At 34.1% G+C, this 21,868-nt stretch overlaps 1 protein-coding gene and 1 long non-coding RNA gene across 5 annotated transcripts; both read left to right on the forward strand.

Annotated features, from left to right (window-relative positions):
• Positions 1 to 731: 731 nt before the first annotated feature.
• LOC121974986 (coiled-coil domain-containing protein 12-like) lies at positions 732 to 12,504 on the forward strand. 2 transcript variants are annotated; one of them, XM_042526314.1, is made up of 6 exons: positions 785 to 883; positions 1,410 to 1,462; positions 1,554 to 1,719; positions 11,876 to 12,008; positions 12,094 to 12,208; positions 12,288 to 12,504. In XM_042526314.1, exons 3-6 carry the CDS (start codon positions 1,562 to 1,564, stop codon positions 12,302 to 12,304), a joined length of 423 nt encoding a protein of 140 aa, XP_042382248.1. In that variant the 5' UTR covers positions 785 to 883; positions 1,410 to 1,462; positions 1,554 to 1,561; the 3' UTR covers positions 12,305 to 12,504. The 2 variants fall into 2 exon arrangements, with proteins under 2 accessions (XP_042382247.1, XP_042382248.1); XM_042526313.1 differs by lacking the exon at positions 1,410 to 1,462 and having other exon boundaries at positions 732 to 883.
• A 3,379-nt stretch (positions 12,505 to 15,883) lies between these two features.
• Positions 15,884 to 21,667, forward strand: LOC121974987. 3 transcript variants are annotated; one of them, XR_006110176.1, is made up of 5 exons: positions 15,884 to 16,586; positions 16,892 to 16,971; positions 18,893 to 19,012; positions 20,546 to 20,607; positions 21,603 to 21,661. It is a non-coding gene; the product is annotated as an uncharacterized LOC121974987 (long non-coding RNA). The 3 variants fall into 3 exon arrangements; XR_006110177.1 differs by lacking the exon at positions 20,546 to 20,607 and having other exon boundaries at positions 21,603 to 21,667; XR_006110178.1 differs by lacking the exon at positions 21,603 to 21,661 and having other exon boundaries at positions 15,884 to 16,704; positions 20,546 to 21,594.
• The last annotated feature ends 201 nt before the right edge of the window (positions 21,668 to 21,868 follow it).

The raw sequence follows: 21,868 nt of genomic DNA on the forward strand, positions 1-21,868 counted from the left end.
AAATAAAAAATAAAAAACGTAAAAAAGTAAAAAATGTAAAAATTTTAAAAATATAAAAAAATAAAAAATAGAAGAAAATAGAAAAATAGAAAAAATAGAAAAAACATAAAAATAGAAAAAATAGGAAAACATAAAAATAGAAAGACGTAAAAAACTTTTAAAAATATATATTTTTTTAAAAAAAACTTTTAAAATTTAAAAAACATAAAAATAATAAAAAAATAAAAAATAAAAAATAAAGAGAAAAAGGGAAAAAACACATAAAGAAATAAAGGTGAAAAAGAAAAGTTAAAAGGTGAAAAAGAAGAGATAAAAAATATTAAAAAAAGGAAAAACATACCGTTTAAATAATAATAATAATAATATTATGTATAATTAGTTTTGTAATTGAGGGTAATATAGTAAACTATTAAGATAGATTATTTATTAAACTTTCAATAATAAATAAATTTTTATTACATTATTTATATTGAATCAAATAATATTTGATTATATTTTATTTTTTATAATTTTAATTATGTTAATTAAGATTATATATAATAATTTAAATTAAACACACCTTTAAATATAGCCAATGATACTAAATAGAATTATTATTTTTTTACATAGATAAATCCGGAACGTAAATGATTTTAATAATTAATTTTACAGGAGAGGACAAATATTGGTTTTTGCTTTTATTTTTCCATTTCAATAAAAAAAAATTGAAAATAAAAAAATACTTCGTATATCAAAACAATTCCGCTAACTTGGTTTTCCCTTCTCGACAGGCCTCGTTACCGGTTGCCACCTGACAATCGATATATCTCGTGGTCCCGTATCTTGTTACCCTAGTTTCCATCCGCCTCTGCCGAGGTAACTGCTGCCGCCCCTCGGCACTCAGGTTCGTAGCTCCTTCTTCACGGCCTCTTGTTCTCTCCTCTCTCTCCCTCCACCTGTCCTGCGCCTTCGCTTCACACTTGTGCTCCTCTCTGACACGGCATTCGATTTTGTGAACGAAATTGATAGCACAGTTTTAAGGATTTTTCCTCCTTATTTCTCCCTTGATAGGATTTAGATTGTAGTTCGTTATCTGTGTTTCCTCCTCCATTTTTAGCTATCTATGTTGGATATTTGTGTTTTCCCCATATGGGTGGACCGTGGGCCGATTTTGAAAATGCATGGCAATTCAATTTTCTCTATGCGAAGATTTGGGTTTTTCCATGCGAAATTGGTAGTTGGTTTGAGCAGATGAAAAAAAATGCCTTCTTTTGAGAAATTACTTGGAAGTCTCATGTAGAAGGATCCTCACTGGCAAATTTGTGTTCAATTTTTCTTAATGTAACACTATTTTGTTGCAATATGATCCTATTTCCTTCATCTGGCTTGTTATTCTTTGGTATTCACAGAATATATTGTGTTTCATGTAGAATTGAAGCCATGCGCCATAACTGACACAGACAATTTTCAACAGCAATTCAATGTTTCTATTACCCGCTTCTTGTGCCATACTAGAAGATTTTATTATGGGATGTGGATTCAACATACTAATTTATCTTATAACCATGAACCAGGACGTGATATGGATACAGAGGAAAATGCTATTGAAAAAGCTGCTGCTGAACGCCGTGAATGGCTAAAAACTCTTAAAATGGCCAAAGTGCTTCTAGAAACACCAGATGATGACACAAAAAAGCATGATAGAAATCTAGAAGATGCTGAGGAGACTGAAGAGGACGAGTAAGTCCTACTCGCCATTCATGACTTTGTTATTAGTATTATTCTGCTATAAGGATAAGTTATTTAGGGATCACAACCCTACAACATAGAACAAGAAATGTCTGGAGCAAATCATTAGGCCTCGTTAGTCTTCATTTGTTCAAACAGGGCATTCTGTTAGTAGGGAGCATGATAAACACTTTTTGACCCCTTTAGTGGTGCAATATATATTAAGGATTTGCTTATTCGTTTAGGAAATGATAAATTGTCAGAGCACAAATAGTTTATCATCCTATTGAACATAGTTGTGAAAAATGTGCGCCTAGCTGCTCCTAGGCGCAAGGTGCAGTCAGGCGTGCCATTTGCGCCTAGGCAGTGACCCAGGTGCAATACTTGAATGAAGCACTCGCCTTTTGAGAGGTAAGGTGCGCTGAATGTACAATTTTCCTCTCCTTATTGAGGTTTTACCTTGATGATAATGATATGATTGCAAAAGATGATGAAGGTTTTGATGATTTGAAATTTGTTTTTTCTTTAATTTGAAGTTTGATTTTGATATGAAGATAAACTATTTTAATATTTGTTTGTTAGTGAATTTTATTTTTACATTATTGTTTAATAGTTTATGAAATATTTGAATTTTAGTAGTGAAATATTTTAGCAGAAATTGTTTATATATATTTGAATTGTAAAAATTTATACCTAAAACGTCTTACTTCGGTAAGGCTTGCGTCTCACCTTGCGCCTAGCGCCTCAGGCCACACAACACCGATACACTTTTGGGCACCTCACGCCTTAAATAACTATGCTATTGAATAAGATCAGTTCAGTTACCACCATGACAATTTTATCATACAACACATGCACATGACACAATCTGTAACTATATGCTACCATAAAGCATGCAGAAAGATAAGATAAACAAACACACGTTATTGATAAATGTTTTTATTGAAAGCATTTAAAGACAAACTAACATTATACCAAAAGAAAATCAATGTGAAAAGAAAAGAGAAAAAATGAGGCCTCAAAAGATCAGTGTGAGAAATCCTATGATGGATGGATATGCCTTAGAATTGACACCTGTCTTCTCAATTCAACACCCTTTGTATTTGCCTCGGCAAACCGAGAGGCAAAAACAAATGGATGTCAGCTAAGGAAACAGGTGAGATTAATGTAACATAATGTATGTGTTGGGGAAACAATGCTTATATGTGATCAGATTCGACTAGGGTATTTTAAAGTGTTAGTAAGAATTTAAGTTAGGTTTTGTCCGTGTTACAACACATTGCATCAAGTGTACAGGGACTTGGAATAATGCATATGGATTTTGCAAAGCTGGTTAACAACATGGTCAAGTTGGTGTTTACTCAATGACTTGATGACCCAGAACAAGGTGGAGTTTTAAACATGGAGGATTAGATGACATAGAACAAGATCAAGGAGCGTGTGTATTTGATGGATCAAAGATATGACATGTGGTGAACTCTAGGCATGGAGCATTTAGTGGTTATAATTGAGATTGACAATCCAAAACAAGGTGAACTCATAGGCATGGAATATTGGATAGAGGAGTGAACTTAGGGAGCTTGGTGCATTTGATAAATCGAAGGCCTGGAATGAGATGAACTCTAGGCTATAAAGTGGACTCTAGGGCATGAAGCATTGGATATTGAGGCATGAAAGCTATTAAAGATTATTAGAGTAATTGTAGTCTTAGAGCTTTTATCTTTGGGGAACATCATTTTAGACAATGTGTTTAGCTAGTGATTTAATTGCAATTTGATGGAGAGTAATTTGTCCTAAGTCATGGCTTGCCGACTTAGTTCCGTCCTAGGACTTTCTGTAAACTATGATAGATGTAAGCCAAGTGAAGGAGGGACTATCGAGGATCCAATTGATTTCAATCAATTAGAGCATGTCAATCTACTATTGAATTGACTAATCGTGAGGGGTTTCGTAAAGAAAATGATTCTGTTTGAGCAACAATCAATTGAATATGATTCCAGTTGACTAAAGCATCGAATAGTTGACTGGAGGTGAATTCCAATTGAATGACAATATAGTCATTGAATTTCAATTGGTGGACTTTCTCCCTCTAGTCGATTAGAGGCGAATTAAATGGAGTCATTGGAAAGCTTGTTATATAAAGCTCTTGTGGAGCTTTAATCTTGACAAATTGTAGAAAAATTAATCTCTATTCTCTTGTGAACAAGTGCTTAAAAGTTTCCAAGGGCTTGAATCAAACTTGAAGACTTAGACTCAAGATCTCATTAATCTCTAGCTTTATTTTTAATCGTCTTTGAGAGAGGAGAAATCATTGTAATCATGTTGATTGGAAGAGACCATACTTGTCAAAAGTGCTCGCTTCGCTCGATTAAGTGCGAGGCGCAAGCTTCACGCTTTTGTGAACTCGGCAGTGCGACAAGTATAGGAAGCGTGCGCTTTGTGTAAAAGCGAAACGTTCGCTTTCGCGTGAAGCACAAAAATTTCCTATTTTGTTTGTTTTTTTTAAATAAGTTTAAAGCCCTAAACCTTTTTAATCTTCATCTGCTTCAAACGTTGCCTCTTCGTCTGCCTCTGCCGATCTGCTTCTTCGATCGCTTTGAAGGTAAGTGCTTTGTTTTTGTTATTTTTGCTCATCAGACTATGAATTTTTCCAACGCGCATCTCGCGAGTATCCCGCGCCACTTCCGGTGGCTTCGGATGCGTCGCGCTGTTGCAGGACGCTTCTGGTGCCGCCGGAGGCGTCCGATGACGCTTTCGGCACCTTGGGACGCGTCGTGGCAAGCTTCTGGCAGCATCGGAGGCGTCCTACGACGCCTCCGGCGGCGCCGGAAGTGTCCAACGCCTCCGGTGTCGTGGTCGCAATCGCGATCATGACGCTACTTTTTTTTTTTAGATTTATTAAATCAAATAATTCCTAACTTAAATGAGGGATTAAATGGGGTATTTCAAATAGATTTTTATAAAGCCTATTTAAATTATTCTAATAAAATATATAAAAATATATTTAAAATAAAAAATTAATAAATCTTATTAATTAACATAAATTAGATATAAAATTTCTATAAAATATATTTAAAATTAAGAAAACCTAATAAATTTTATTAATTACTATAAATCAGATTTAAAATTTATAAAAAATATATTTTAAATATAAAAAATCTGATTAATTTAAATAAATCAGATTTAAATATATAAAAAATATATTTAAAATTTAAAAAATTAAAATTTTTATTAATTCAAATAAATCAGTAAATCAGATTTAAAATTTAAATATATAAAAAATATATTTAAAATAAAAATCTAATAAATTTTATTAATTCATATAAATTAGTAAATCATAGTTAAATTTATAAATATTTATTTAAAATAAAAAATTCTAATAAATTTTATTAATTCATATAAATCAGATTTATATTCTATAATTAATTTTTTTTCCTGTTTTATATTTGTTTATTGATTGATTTCAGTGGTCTTGATTCTTAACCATGTCAACAATTCCATCAACTTGAAACGATATTGCTTGGAATTATGCAACATTTTCAGATCCTAAAATTCTAAATATTGTCAATTGCATTTTTTTTTGGTAAAATAACAAATGGTGGCATTTATCGATACAAGCTACGTTTAGTTGGGGGCAATAGAAAGAGGTTGAATGAACAGGCGTTGATGGTGAATGATTATATTTACAACAGACCACAAGTATTGAGCATGATGAGAGAGTTTACTGGACAGAGAGACATGGTAAGAACCACAAAGACACGTTTCGCAACTGTTTTTTTGACTTTAAAGCGGTTTTATATACAACAAGCAAACCTGAGAAAAATGTTTACATCTGAAAAGTGGGCAAATAGTCAATTTTCTAGAGAGGCTACATGAAAACGTGTAGCAGATGTGATATTGATGCATTCTTTTTTGGAAAAATATGATTTTTTTCATTAAAAGTTGGTGATCCATTGGTGAAAGTATTATAGCTGGTAGACGGTGAAAAAAAGGTCTCCTATGGGTTATATTTATGAGTCAATGGATAGGACCAAAGAAGCTATCACTGCATCATTTAACAATAATGAAGAGAAATATCGGAGCATTTTTGAATTTATTGACAAAAAATGGAATGTTCAACTCCATCAACCTTTGCACGTAGCCGGATATTTCTTGAATCCAGAGTGTTTTTACTCAAACCCACAGAAAATGATACAGAAGTGATGGAGGGTTTATACAAGTCCATATCTAGACTGGTGAGAGGTGAGGATTTACAAGATAGAATCACAAATCAATTGGAAAAATACAAGAAAGCAGGACTTTTTGGTTTGCCAATGGCTATCCGACAAAGAACTTTAAAATCACCAGGTAAATTTATAAATAATATATTGTTCAATATTAATATTGGATGGTAATAAAGTTAATCTTATAATTTATATGTTTTTGTATTTCAAGCTGATTGGTGGTCTTCTTATGGTGCATCAACGTCTGAATTAAAAACATTTGCAATGAAGATTTTAAACCTCATACTCTTCTTCAGGCTGTGAACGTAATTCGAGTATTTTTGAACATGTAAGTTGAAGTTTTTTTGTTCATTTAGGTAGTTGAGTTGCCTTTTAGTTGGATTGAACGACCATTTCTAGGTCATTAGTTATGAAACCACCTATGTTAGTACTGAAAAGAAAATCGCTATGAAGTATAAATTAGATTACCATCAGTATATTCTTTTTCGATAAAATCTAATATCAGGACTTGCATTTCATTTCTGCGCCAATAGTGGCTGCTCAAGTTCCATTTTCGGAGGCGTGGCTTGGAGACGTAGAAGTATGTAAAGAAATTAATAGAAATAAGGAGAGAGATGACAAGAGAACTCACAGATTCTATTAATTCGGTAGATTACACAAGACCACAAGACCCCAGTAGAGCTCGGGTTATGCCTGATGATCTGCAAGGGGAGGAGAGGAAGGGTTACTTATAGGCAGGGAAACGATGAATTGGGTGCTCATTGGGCCCCATTGTTATTCATCACTTTCCTTCCTGATAAGAACGAATCCTCTTTTTAGATCACGAATATTTTTCTTTAATTCGTGTTTGCACACTTGTCCATTAACATAGTACTACAAGCCTTTTTATAGGTTATGAATCTTTAGCTCGTGATCTTACAATGCATGCTTTATTGCTTTATTGGACTGGTGATGGGTCCACCACTTTCGCCTGTCTCTTAATGCAAGAAGTTTGCCATTCTTTGGATTGAGTCTTTTGTTAGGTTCTAGGCTGCTTCCAGCTGTTCATCAATTTGTTTTGTAGTAGGGTACCACTCTCTCCAGTAACTATCCCTGGTGCTCCTACTTTTGCATTCTTGTAGTTTTGCAGCGTGGAGATTTCTGAGTTGTTGTATGGCCAAGACGGCTTGCTCTGAGGCTTTCCTTTGGAGTTGTATAAGTTTCTCCATGATGTCGTCATGTTCAGCGAGTTGTATTCCTTGTCGTATTCATTGTCGTAGGTAGAGCAAGAGGCTTTTGTATCGTTCATCGAGCCTGTCAATGTTAATAATATATGGATCATTTGTTTCTGGGCCTCCTTGTTGGGCTTCCTCTCTACTTCTTGTAATGTCATGGCTACTAGGCCCAGCTTGTCTAGTGTCTCTGCCTGTTTCGGCCATTCTGCAAGAATAAGGGAATTAATTAATCTTGAAAGGGCATCGACAAGCTGATTATCCTTATCTTCAATATGTTCAAAACTAATGTTTATGCCCATTCTAGTGATGTAGTTGTGAAGGCTAGCCACCTGACTCGAGAGGGTTAATTTGTTGTGGATTTTCCAAAGAAACTAATGATTGCTAGGCAGTCTGTTCGAATGATTAACTCCTTTTTATCTAAGAAGTAGATTTTGAGGGCTTCAAGGGAATTCATGACAGCATAAATCTCTGCGTCTATTATGGATTTTGGGGGATTATATTTGCCACTAGCATAGGCATATATCTTTTCTGAGCTTCTTGGGTCATGTTTTTGTAGTTTCCATTTGCATATTCCACCCAGCCCTCCATTCAGCCGTCTACTTCTAGAAGAATAAAGCATTCTTCTAGGGGTACTTCAAGATCTGGTAGGTTCTTGACACTCCCCTTACTGCTTTTTACTAAGGCCCAGTCTTGGTCATTCATCCGTTTATTTCCCGTTGGGCTTATTTTTGCATATAGCGGACTTAGCATTTTGCCCAGGTTAGGAATGTAGTTCTTTGCATAATTTAATAGCCCTAACCAAGATCGCATTCCTTTGGTAGATTGTAACTCTTTTTTCTGGAAATCAGCAATCTTTGAAATGATATGGGGTTGTAGCTTTATTCGTCGTTCTCCGAGAATAGCCCTAAGGAATTCTATTTTTGTTACTGCTACCTTCATCTTTGTTGGACTTAGGATTAGTCCATTTCTTTGGCATATATTTAGCATAATTTTTAAGTGATGTGAATGTTCCTTTGAATTTTGAAAGAAAACCAGGATGTCATCAATATATATCGCAATGAAGTCTTCAAACAGTTGCCCATTTTTCTTTGGAAAATGGCAGGAGCATTTTTCAAACCGAATGGCATTATACCTGGGACCCAAAAAGCAGTCTATTCAATGGATTCTGGGTGCATGACTACTTGATGAAATCCGCTTTTGAGGTCGAATTTAGAATAGATTCTGCTATTGCTGACCTTCTTTAAGATGGTATTAATTCCGGGCATGCTGTATTGATATTTATGAGTGAGATCATTAAGGCGCTTGTAATTGAAAACCATGCGCTTCTTGCCTTTGATTTCTCTGTTTGTTTTTGGATCTATAGTTGTGCCGGAATTAATTATAATAGCGGTAGTTCTGTGACGGCTCTTGGTTGGACGAATTACCCCAATATTTAATAATGCCTTGACATGTTTGGAAAAAGCCTCCTACTGTGGGGTTAAATGCTTAAGTGGCCGATCCTCAATAATAAAGTTTGGATTTTTGATATCCAGATGACATACTACTTGGTTCTTGGACCAGTGTAAGAGAAGATTTTCCCCGATAAAGCCTTGTTCTTTAAGATCTTCTAATATAGAGTGGAAGTCTTCCTTGAATTCTTGCGAGGATTTTTCCGAATAATGAACCATTTCCCGTATCTGGATATATTCTTCTTCTTCAAGTTCTAGTTCTTCGATGGCTGTTGCAGATGTTATTGAGGGCAAAGTATTAATTATAGTAAGATTTTTATAGAAAGTTACAATGTTATCCTCGATGCGTACTCCACCATGCATTGCCCTGATAAAGTTGCAACCCATAATCATTTGTATGTTGTCGCCCAAGATCATAGGGAAACTATATGTGTAGGGAATTCTCAATATGTTTTCCCCAATATACATTCTTCCTTGTCTCAGCTTTTGTCTGACAGTTTGCTGGGAATTTATACCGCTGAATTGTAAAATGAATGTGTTTTCTTCTAATGCTTCTTTAGGGACCGAATTTTGGTCAACACAGCACGTGGTTGCTCCCGTGTCAAGAATAGCTTTGAGTGAGAACCTGGGAATACCAGAAATTTCTATTTCAATAGTTAGGTTGTAAAGCATGTTCTTTACTAACCTTGATCCCCTGACTTATTGAGCAGTTGTTATTTTGCTTATGGTTTCTTCATATAACATACTGACAACCTCGTCATTGGTATCATCTTCAATTTCTAATGCCGCTTTTCCCTTTTCCATGGATGCCAAGTCTTCCTTTATGTGTTTCTCTAGCAATAGCTCCTCATATAGTGTTTTGTAGTATTTGCTTCCTTTTGTAGCCGCTCTATTTCTCCCTGACACTATGTAATATAGTACTGCTGCTCTTGTATGAGGTTTTGAGGGAAGAAAGGTGCTGGTGCAGCCGGTGCTACTGGAACCTCTTTATTGAAATAATAAGGGCCACATAAGTTACATACAGTGATAAGACACTCAGGGCAGTGAAGCCTTGCCCTTTTTACCGTGGCTCTCTTGCAGCAGGTACAGTTAGTCGGCTGTGGGGGGTAGATTGGCTCATTTGAGTGTCAGTTATGCAGGCAATTCAGTTGTTCTTCTGTTACCTTTACCTGCGGTCTGTACCCTCCATCCACCTGTTCTAACATAAACATAGATTCAGTATAGTTTAAGGTTTGGATTGACCTATGTAATTCCCCAAGGTCATCTTCTCCTTCTGAGATACTAAATATAGCGCCACTTTAAGCTTCTCCTTCTTGGACAGACATAATGTTATAGTCATCCGGAATTTCTAGCTGTTCAAATACAGCTACCCTCTTTATGTTTCTTTTGTCATTAGGGCATTCTCTGGCAAAATGGTCTTCTTGCCCGCAGAGGTAGCATTTGCATTTCTTGTCTCTAAGCAAGTGTTTTCTCTTTTCTATTCTAGCATGTGAATCATGGGGTTTACCTTTGTATGTTCGGCTTCTTCGAACCCCGTATTTTCGCTATTCCTGCCCTCGATAGTACCCTGGAATGGGTATTTGACTGTAGAATGATAAATTCTTCAAAGATCTTTTGAAGGCTGCTTCTTTGCATTCCTGTTCAAGAAATTTGTAAGCAAATAATATTCTTGGGAATACTCCAATGGTGAGACCTGAGTATTTTTCATCAAAAGATGCTTTAATTCTACTGCCTAAATTACTCGGCATTTTAAACCAAAATTTTTCTGAGAGTTCTACTCCGGTATATAGTGTTCCAATTTTTGATGCTAATCTCATGTAATCATTCATATATTTGACAATGTTCTTAACATTGTCAAGGAGAGTTTTTCTAAGTCTCTGTATGTAGCATCCTGAATAGTAGTTGATCCCTGGGTAGGGTCTTCGGAGGAAAATACCCCTCATTTGTGAGAGAATGTTCAGTGTTCCTTCTTGTCCGTCCGCAATATTAATTAAGGCATCATACTCATTTGGGTATGTCATCCTCCATTGGATCCATGCCAGTTTTTCTGTTTCACCAAGTAGATTTTTCATATATACTCTGCTTTGTCTTTTGGGTCGGTAAAACCTTGAATTGCAACATGGTTCTTGGTGATAGATTCCCATCTAGAGAATACATCATGGAACAGTCCCAAATTTTTTGGAATAACAAAAATAGCTCCTCCCTGCTATTGTGCTGAAGGGTCCACATTTCATCATTGGGTTCTCGCTTAAACCTTATGTTGGTGGTTGGTCTTTGTTCCGTGATAGGCCTAGATGGGCCTTGTTCGTTTCGGGCTGCTGGTGGGTATCCTGGTGGCCCCATCATTGTTTCCTGCGGTGGATTATATGGAGAGGTTATTGCCGCGCTTGTTGTGGAATAAACTTGTTGACTGTCTTCCACTAGTCTTCTGAGGCTCGGGTAGTCCATTTCTGTATCAAGGCCTACAGCTACAGCTTCTGTATTAAGGCCTGTGTTAAGGCCTACAGCTACAACAATAATATCAGGGAGACGTTTGGCTGATAAAGAAACTACATAAAAAAACCTTGCTGATTCTTCTTTCTGATGTCACTATGCTCAAATGCCAAGAATGTAATGTACATCATCAGATTCGTGTATTGCCTTGTACATCATTTCTCTCTACTGATATGCATGCTATAGGTAATAAGAGTCACATGGATGAGGGGTGTTAAGGTAGATGTACAAATATATAAGGATAAAATAGGATAAAAAATATGAATATTAGAGCGAAAGTCGGAGTTGTACCTATTAAAGGAGAACTTTGAGAGATACATTTAAGGTTGTATGAGCATGTACTTAGGCAATTAATAAATGTCTCAGTTAGGCAATGTGAGACCATGATAAATGCAGACATTAATAAAGAAAGAAGATCATAGAAGAATTGATTAGCAATGATAAAATAGGATAACATTTATTTAAATATAGTAGAGGATATACTAGGAGATCTAGCCCAATAGAATAGGAGGACCCATATAGTGGATTCCACTTAATGAGATAAAGCCTTAGTTTCATCCAAATAAGCTATTCCACTGTTTCATGCCTTGCAGTTTTATATTCATATTCGAGATTTATATTTCAACATCATTAACATTTTCATTAGCTGGCGTTTGTTTGCTGTATTTTTATTTTTATGTTTTACTACACAATTTATTTTAGTTTTGTGACAAGATATCTTGTTTTCATAGGATCAGAATTCTCTCATCTCCGGTTTAAAGATTTACTTCTGTAATTATATTCTTGATAGGGTCCCAAGTATGAAGTTCAGAAACTACCTTCCTCACGACAAGCAATTGCAAGAGGGCAAGTTAACTCCAGTTGTGCTACTGAAATTTGAAGATCCAATTGTTGCTGCACCTTTAGCACCTGAGAAAATCGAGGTACTATGATAGCAAACTAGATTTCATCAGAAGACTAAAGTTGCTTGTATTTCAAGAGTGTTGATCAAATCTTTTCACTGTTTAGGATCCTTTTCTAAATATCGCCCCAAAGAAACCTAACTGGGATCTGCGACGAGATGTACAGAAGAAACTGGACAAGCTTGAGAAGCGAACGCAGAAAGCTTTATATGAGCTCGCGAGTAAGTGATTGGGTATATATTGATGGATTACTTGTGCTACGCCCCCATGCTTATATGATTTTGTTCTTCTTTGATTCAGAAGAGCAAGAAAACTAAGTAATCTCGGCTGGTGAAGACTGATATGACAATTTACTGCATTCCAGTAGATTGCATAGATAATGGGCGAAGTTAGGAGTGAATGGAATAGCAGTGACGAGTATTTTGAAGTTCGTATGTTAGAAATTTGATTCTCGATAGTTGGGAAGTGTAATGTTACTTTTAAACTATATATTTATATATATATAGTTTTGATATCATGTGCATTTCATCTTGAATTTGGATTTGAGACTTTTTTTTTAATGCTTAATACTATAGTTTAATCTTTAAATCTTAAAAGCAAAAGTTGATTGGTATAATCGACATAGTCAAAAGTTTTAAAAAAAATTTAAAAAAATAACATTTCGCATGCTACTAGAGGTGTTCACGGTTGTCATTTTTATTTTCATATATGTATCTTTTAAGGCTAAAGAAGTACTTGTTTTTATTTTTAAAATTTTTAAGTTTAGGGTTTAAGGTTTGGTATTTAGGATATAGTATTAATTATGTGTAATTATTTTTTATTTTTTAAAAAAATTTAGGATTTAAGTATAGTATTCAGGATGTGTAATTTTTTTAGCATCAGATTTAGGGTTTATAATTTATAATATAGCATTAATTTTGTAATTTTTTATTTTAAGTTTAGGATTTAAGATTTGGGGTATAATATTTAGGTTGCGTAATCCTTTTTAACATTTTGTTTAGGGTTTAGTGTTTATGATTTAATATTTAGGGTGCATATGTTTTTTAGAGTTTAAAGTTTAGAGTTAAAGATATAGTGTGTGATGCACAGGATATTAGTATTTTATATATTATGTAGTGAATCTTATTTCGTGTACACCTAATTTTTGGTTTAAATTTAATTTTTAAATATTATAATTTAACTTTTAAATTTTAAAATGGTATACCTATGAGTTAAAAATAGTAAATAAAAAAAATTAAAGAAAAATCGCACAGATCCCATCATTTGTTCTGTCACTGACTGTACAACACCTAATAATACTTCTAACAAGGAAAGTATGACTTAACATACCAGGGATGACTTGACTTATTCCTATCAGAGGATATGAATTTATGTTTTCTGAATTTATACCTCACACTACAACAATAGTCCGACTTAATTACCAGAATGCCTCCTTAATTGAACACTAGAAATAATAATTGATGATGTTGATTTTTATCCGGTCATTGATAAAAGATGAACGATAAACTTTGTCGAAAACAAGTTTATAACATATGCCTATAATAAATTTTTAATATTGTCATTCCAACAACCCAGTAGGTACGTGGCAGTACCCAAAATGTTCTCTTTAAAACTAGAGTATCTATTTTGGAAACCTACCAGTCTTAAACAACCTCCTACTTTTTCCGATGGTAGAAAAGGCTTGGTGATCAATGAATCAATTTCAGACTTAGTTTTAATAAAAACTCCCAGTATCTGTAACATAGGACGAACCATAAATATAAGAGTTCGGTGTTTGATTAATATTCATGGATATGAATTCATCTTACACATTTTTTTTTTTATAGTGGAGCCACTAATTTCACTATTGACAAAGTTACCATTTTCTTCATTTTACCTCCAACACTTATTAAAACTACTACTTCAATATCTAATTCGATGACAAAAAACTCTCATACACAGTTTGTTACCAACATTCATTTATGATTCTTTAATTACTGTGACACTTTTAGCTCTCCTCTTCCTTTGTCCAAATTATGGATTAAACCTCTCCTTCACCCTAACATCCACTTAATCTTAGAACTTAATTTCCTTATTACTCTTGACCGTGCTTTATTATTTACTAGACTATTAATAGATGTTATTAGGTGTTCCATATATAGTCATGTTATGCTAGCCCTTGCATAACAAACCTCTATATATATATATATATATATATATATATATATATATATATAAAAGAAATCTATACTGAAAAATATATTGGCCAAAAGACATAAGAATTGTTTTCTTTCCATTCAAATATTTTATTCAGCATCCTATCCTCCATCAATACTATTATAAGAAAAATGAAGAATGTCCCTCGGATGGGTCTAGTGACTAGTACATGAGGTATTGCCACAATAAGAAAAATAAAGAATGGTTGCAAAAAAACAAAGATAGCCCTGCACCTTCTATTGAACCATCAACTTTACCCCCTTCATGGGGACAGCTGAAGAAGCTAACTCATAATAATATGATGAAAATTTAAAAGCTTACTTTTGACAGCACTAACTATCACTATGACATGACCAACACTAAAGCAGATGCTCCTTATCTTTAGTCACAAAAGAAGATGCCCTAGCTTCTCCACCGAAAAGATTCATTCTTATTTGATGACTCAATTTAGTTGGATACTTTTCCTCCTTTTCTCCCGAAGCATGCATGCTTCCTTTTCTATAACCCCGAGGCCTGCATACTTCAAGCATCGTTGATTGCCCACACTTGAAGCATCCTCCATAGCTCTTTCCCCTCAGTCTGTACTTATAAGTCAATGTGTATATTTGTAATTTCCTAGCTTAGATGTTTGTAATTTCCTAATTTGTATGGTTTCCTATAATATCCCTATGACAACTTAATAAAATTTCTATTTCTTAACCACAATTTAGAAATCGAGTGGAAATAAATTTTCGTGCTACACTATTTTCTCAAGTACTCGGGCAAGAGTCTATTCCAATTAGGATGAAGTAGAAATGGCTATCCTAGAGCAGAAAAATCCTTCTTATAGAGGTTTTTACTCATTAAACAAAGCTTGAAGCCGCTAGAAAAAAATTAGACCCTAATTTCGTCATCGACACTATATTTGAAGATGGAAAAATTCAACCAGAAAAGACTTATTATATGGCAACCATTGAATATGAGTCTAGTGGTAACTACTTCCAAAGTTCTTCCAAAATGGGTTATAATCCTTTAATAGAAAACTTTGATGACATATTACTTACTCCAACTAAAAAGACACTACAAAGGCTAATGGATTATCAATAACTTGAAATCCTTCAAGCCAAAGTTGGAAAAACTTTAGAAAACATCTTTTATAGGAAGAACAATCTATCAGACACTGCAACAAAAACCCTCATAGACATCGGTAGAACAACAACGATTTTAAGCAAAAATCGATGTCTTTGAGTATTTTACACCGGTTTTTTCAAAAACTGGTGTCTATGAGCGCAGATTTTCGTTCATAGACATCGGTTTTTTTAGCCGATGTCTATGAACGTCTTTTTTTCGTTAATAGACACCGATTTTAACATCGGTTTTTAAAACCCGATGTCTATGAGAAATAAAATAATTTAGTTTTCCCCCCAATACTTAGCCAAAATTTGTAACACTTCACTCTTCCCTCCAAACCTAAATCTATATCGCACCGTCCTTCCCCTTCCTAGATCGACGCCCCTTCCTCTCACTACAAGAAAAAAAAGTCTATTGTGACATTTTCTATATGACACTTATTAAAAAATATCATTATAAATATTTTATAATGACATTCTTTACCATTAATTATTTTTTTATAAAAATTATCATATTAAACTTTGTATGGTGACATATTTTATAAATGTCATTATTTTATAAACATATTAACCTAAACTTTCCTTCCCACTCGATCATTATTTCTTCCATCTCCTTTCCTTTCCTCTATCACCGCTAGGTTTCCTCTCTCCCACCCCTTCTTTCCTTTCGTATTTGCAGCGCACCAGGTTCTTCCCTCTTCACAGTAAGCAAGGAGTTCAAAGGTAACCCTATATCTTATTTCTTCCCTCTCCGCAGCACCGTGCGTAACCTCGCCAGGCGATGAGAGGATGCTTTAGGTGCGACCACACTCAAGGGGGTCGCAGCCTCTCTAGACCACTAGTTTACTAGCAGTCGATTTGCGAATGGCTACACGCGAGGGGGTCGATGCCTCACGAGGCAGCCCGTTCACAAACGGTTGCACACGAGGGGGTCTAAGCAGTGGCCTGTAGCGAGGCAACGACATCGTTATCTGCTTCTGAAACTCTCGTGTTTTTCCATCTCCATATACTGGTAAGCTTTTCAAGAAGATGGAATTGCACAAGCTAGCAGATATGCTACTGAGGATTCAATTAAGTCATGGCTTAATGAATTACTTTGCTTGGATGTTGCAAGTTACATTCCAAATATCACTATGTTAGTATTCTTGATGAAAAGTAAATAATTGTTTTTCAGGTCATTCTCTAAATGATCTTTTATTTGTCTAGACTTCCACATCCAAGTGAATGTGCCCTTTACTATGTCAATCGAGATATACTTTTCTAATATCACAAGGAGAGTGAGATATGTTTATAGGTACTTTTATTTGGTTAAATTTGTGCTATTTTTTCATTTATATTACAGGGCATGATTTCCCTTTATGCTGCTTCTCACTACAAAAAGTCACCTAATGACTTACAAGTTACAATTGATGGTTAATGCTCCATCCCATTACTTGTTTGTGTTAGTTTGTATTTTATTTCTTAGCTGTAGTTACAAAAAACAAATTGGACTCCTGGATTTAGTAGCAATCTTGACCATACTTATTAAGTTGGGTATACCAATGAGATGTTCTATATGTTCAAGCATTGAACTCATTTATTGTTTATGTCAATTTTCAGGTTTGTCTCTCCATTGTGGAATTCAATGATATTTTTTCTCCTCATAGAGAGAAGACTACACTTGAGCATGAGCCTAGCTTGTAAGTACATGTACAAGTTATAGGAATTGCTATATAGGCTTCAAATTGACTCCTTTTTTTCTTGAAGTCTGTACTATTCCCATTCATTCTTTTCTTTCATTTCATTTGTTTTCCTCTGTATTGTTGAAGGATAGTTCTTGATAGATATGATTATTCTCTTGAGGAAATTTGTTTTTTTACTTCATAAGTCTAAAACATGTTATTATTAGCTTTATGTACCATGTCATGCTTATTTACTACATGCAAATCGAAGTTTGAGAACTCATGTTGCACAAAAGCTTCAATTTAAATAAACTTTGGAAATTTCTGTTGGTAGTCATCCATAAAACGTTTACATGGTTTGATATGATTTTTAGGTGTAACAACTCTGCCAGCTTCAAAAATCATGCCATATTCCTTTTTAATTTCTTTTGAGAAAGAAAAGAATTATTTGGAAAAAAGGTCTTGTTATTTGATGTTTTTCGTTTGTGTTTGCAAGCTTTATTGGTTCTTTGCCTTGAAGGTTAAAGATTGTAAGATACTTTTTTTGGAAAGGTATGTTTGCCATGACAAATCTTTTGTGGAGTCATTTATATTTTTTATAGCAGTTACTTGTTTTGATTTTATGTGCTGGGAATCAGAAAATGTATAGTAAGTTTTTAATGGACATCTAGAAGGATTTTCATCTTCTAAATGATAGTCAATGTTTCTTTTTTTTCAATCATTAATTGTCATTCTAGTCTGTATTAATCAGTCTTCTATAGCATATTCAGGATTAGAATATGGATGTTCTCAATCTGATAATTCACCATCTAAGAAGCAACAATCAAAATACAAGCTTACTTTTATCGACCTATTAACATGGCCCAAGATTGACTTTGTTAACACTTTTCCAAACACTGGAAGCATCTACCTCACCATCCACCATATCCAAGCTTACTTTGTTAACACTTTTCCAAGCTTACTTCTATGCGTGCAGTCACGTCATGCCGTATGGATACACAGCTGGAATTAATTAAACAAAATATACTCTGTTTACACTTTGAACATGCTAGCTTTTATCTTAACTACATATCTAAGTTCTTCAACATAATGTTGCCTTGGCCTTGAGGTAGGCTCCACGAGAATGTACAAGATAATTATTGAACTATTATTACTTTGTAGGTTCATGCATGACTGAAATTTGCTCATGTTGTTATAGCTAGCACTATAGATTGCTTATCGTCAGATTAGTCAATATAGTCAATCGACTAATCTAGCAGTTCTAGTCCAATGACTTTGTATTCCTAGGAAGTCAGGATTTCACTTGAAGCATGATCAGTCATATCACCTATGTATAACCTTAGTGTTCTCACCATCTCTTCACTGCTATAGGACAGTCATTTCATGATGTTTGCTTGTGCAGAAACTACTGAATCAGTCATATCATCTATGTATAAGCTATTCATTTTCTTGGAATTATTTACCAAAGACTTGATGGATGTTTCTATCTTCTAATATGTAAATTTGCTATTTTGTGATGCGACGTTAGCTAAGTATGGATTTTTTTTCCCTCTGATACCATATTAGTCCCCTTACAATTATTGTACCAGTTCCTAATATATCATTCTTTCACATGGTCTACTTTTCATGTTTGCCATGTTTTGTGGTGGCTCTTATCTTTCAAGGAAATTTCATGCCGTTTGACAACATATAATTATAAGAGACTGTTATCATATCTAATTTAACTATCATTTCATTCTTGATGAGCCAAGGAAATCAAATCGGTTGCAAGGAATAGCAGTACAAAATCTAAGATATATAAAATTTCAGACATATTTGATTTCATTTTTTAATTAGTCAAGACCTTACCCAACTCTTCATCACAGCATAGTCAATTTCATTCTTGTTGTCATTGGGCAACATGTGTATTCATTGTGGTATTTTTGTGTGAACATTTCAGACTGGCAAACTGCTGAAGGAGGCAGATAAAGAAATTGGTCATCAGAAAACGATTACCTCCCTATCAAAATCTGCAGATGACTCTCATTTTCTAACAGGTTCATCAGATAAGTTTGCCAAGGTGACAACCACTTTTATCTAGAGTTTTTTTATCTCACACTTCAATTTTTTGTTTACTTCATAAATTTCATTTATCTCACACTGTTACATCTATGCCGAATTTAGAAGAATTAGTGTTGTTTGTACGTTTCGACTCCACTTTTTCTTTGTCCATTCTATCGCAATCAATAAAATCTTAGAAATATGAAAGGAGTTTTATGTGCTGGTGTATGCATAAGGTTTACTTTATTTATCCATCACCTTTTTGAGCAATTCTTGTTCTTTTCTTCTTATACTCGCCCATCAGAGTAGTCTGAGGATTGAATTTTGTTACTTAATGAGGGCATTTCTAGGATGTAGTTCTGCTGCAGATAAATATCTGGAATTTCTTAAGATGACCTGGGGACAAGTTCTTGTTCTTTGTTTGGTGAATTAGTGTATTTTTCTTTGATCATATTTTAAGTGTTGCAAATTTGTTGTTTCAGAAGTTCCAGGTACTGAAGTTTTGGTATCTGTTTATATTTTGGGTTAAGTTTCTAATATGTATATATGTATTTTTCCAAAAAAAATCTGAAAGACATCTAAAGATTCTTGTCAAAAGTTTAGTTTTTTTCTGTAGTTATTAATTCCTGTCAAAGTTTTGACCATTGAACTGTGGTAAAGGAAATAATAAAAGAGTTATTTTGAGAACTTGCAAGATGCATATATACACTAATTATATTTCTTTGTGTAGTTTTCACTGGATTTTGACTATCATTAATGTTGAGAAGGAGATTAGAAGGAGCAAATTACTTGGTGGATAGAGAATGCCTCAATTGACAATATGGTGGTTCGCAGAATCTAGAGTGTGGACAATCTGTTAAGGTTGTCTTTAATCAGATTTCGATTGTGCTACTAGAGATTCATAAATGAATATTTGCCAATCTAATCAGATGGTTTGGCTTAAGAATAAGATCAGCAATAGCCAACCAAAGTCTAGTAAAAATGCCCTCAAAAGTAACTAGAGTGGACGAAAAGAGGGAATTAGAATTGGAGAAAGAGATGGAGATTATTAAGGATATCAATGTATATACTAGTCTCTTTCTCTCTTTCCTAACAACTTAGCTTTTAGGATAAATAGTCAGCCAATCAAATTTGAGAGAAAAAGAGAGGAGAACCTTCACTAGTGCAATTGGTGACCATGCACCACTCTTGTTGTCCGTTGTGCTGTAAGGCAGAGTTGACGGATGTAAGTGAGATATGTTAGGATCTTTATGTTCTTGAATTTGGGATCGTTTCCAAGGTTTTTCTGAAGTAAAATTGCTGCTTAGGATCTCAGCGTCCTATCATAATCGATGTTTCTGAGTTTTGTGACCTAGTGCCCTATGATTACAGTAATTGGCTAGTTTGCATCAAGAAAATTCCCTGCTCTTGATAAGAAAGAAGACCATTAAATAGCTTCCTGATTGTGAATACTTCATTACTTGTAAATTAACCAGATATACACTTTTCAGTTGATCTGTTACAGTAAAAGCCAGTAATAGAAACTACTTAACCATCCAAATCTTCTGTACAGAGATTTAGACCCCCATCTTCATGCACATGGCTAACTGTACTGATGATGCAACATAGAAACAGGTAATTTGCTGCAGTTCCACTTAATTAACACTTTCACTGCATATCAACCCACCTTGTGTTTGTCTGCTTCATTGATTGCGTGGTGATGGTGAATTTTATAGCTTTTGCTCCTTATTTTATTATGTCTATTAGCCATGTGCATACAAAGGGCACAATTGCATTCTTGCTTATGAGATTTGGAAGATGGCAGCAGAGGTAGTACAATAAATAGTATATCTCTTCATTTGTTTGTTAACTATGAACATTTTCTTTGTTCTTCTATGCTTCCTTCACTGGATTTGTTGTGTAGTCATATTTCTTTGTTCAACCATTATCATGCCTAGTAATTTGTTGTATGATGCTATCGGTTCTTATCAATCTCTACACTTTAATTAGAAGGAGAAAATTATCTATGTTATATTCTAAGCAACATATACTAAGTGTCATATATGAAAGTTTTAGATTTTACAATGATTTTTTTGTGCTAAATTGCATATGTATATGTGTATTGGTGTGTATGCGGATGCGCGCAATTATCCTTCAATGAATTAAGCATTATGAACAATAGTCTTCCACAACAACCTTTAAAAACTCAGTATTCTATTTTATTTGATACATGTATATATTTGTTTTAGTTATTTGACATATGGTGGATTATTGGGTCCTGATCATGAATTAACTTTGTATAAAGTATTGTAGATTATCTTTGTTGCAAGTATCAATTAGAAAGGGACTTTCTTTGGTTTAGATATTTTGCATTCCAAATTTAGTTTATTGGTAGTTCTCATTGCAAAATCAGACTGAAAAGCTTTCAAAAATGCTTGATTTGAAGTGTTAGAAGGATAGAGATCAGAAAAACTAGACTGGCCTCGTTAGAGCTAGAGTAGATATTTGGAAAAAAAATAAATAAATCAAAATTGCATCTTTACCATTTTCAGCTTTCGAAATTGCATCTTTACCATTTCCAGCTTTCAAAATTGCATCTTTACTAATATATTATTTATGTGTTTTTACAGTTTACAAATCTCAAGTACTCCAGAGTTGAAATTGATGAAGTGCGGTTTGAGTGGGCTGAATGCATGCTAGATTACATTTGAAGTGCGGTTCTACCTTGATGTGTTGTTAAAAGAATGTTCTACCTTGATTCTGATATCTATTAGCTTTTGATATAAAAAGAATGTTTGGGTATTTTATGGATACTGTTATTATTTATGTAATTTGTGAATATTTGTGTATTTTATGGATACTGTTGAATGAAGAATATTTGTGTAATTTGTGAATA

Source organism: Zingiber officinale, chromosome 4B (assembly GCF_018446385.1).
Source record: "Zingiber officinale cultivar Zhangliang chromosome 4B, Zo_v1.1, whole genome shotgun sequence".
In the NCBI taxonomy this organism is placed as follows: Eukaryota; Viridiplantae; Streptophyta; class Magnoliopsida; order Zingiberales; family Zingiberaceae; genus Zingiber; species Zingiber officinale.

Bases quoted from the DNA above. Each gene is read 5' to 3' on its own strand.
- LOC121974986 (XM_042526313.1), top strand. From the start codon at position 1,562: ATGGATACAGAGGAAAATGCTATTGAAAAAGCTGCTGCTGAACGCCGT. The intron at 1,720-11,875 runs GTAAGTCCTACT...TATTCTTGATAG, and splicing joins GAGGAGACTGAAGAGGACGA to GGTCCCAAGTATGAAGTTCA. The intron at 12,009-12,093 runs GTACTATGATAG...TTCACTGTTTAG, and splicing joins TAGCACCTGAGAAAATCGAG to GATCCTTTTCTAAATATCGC.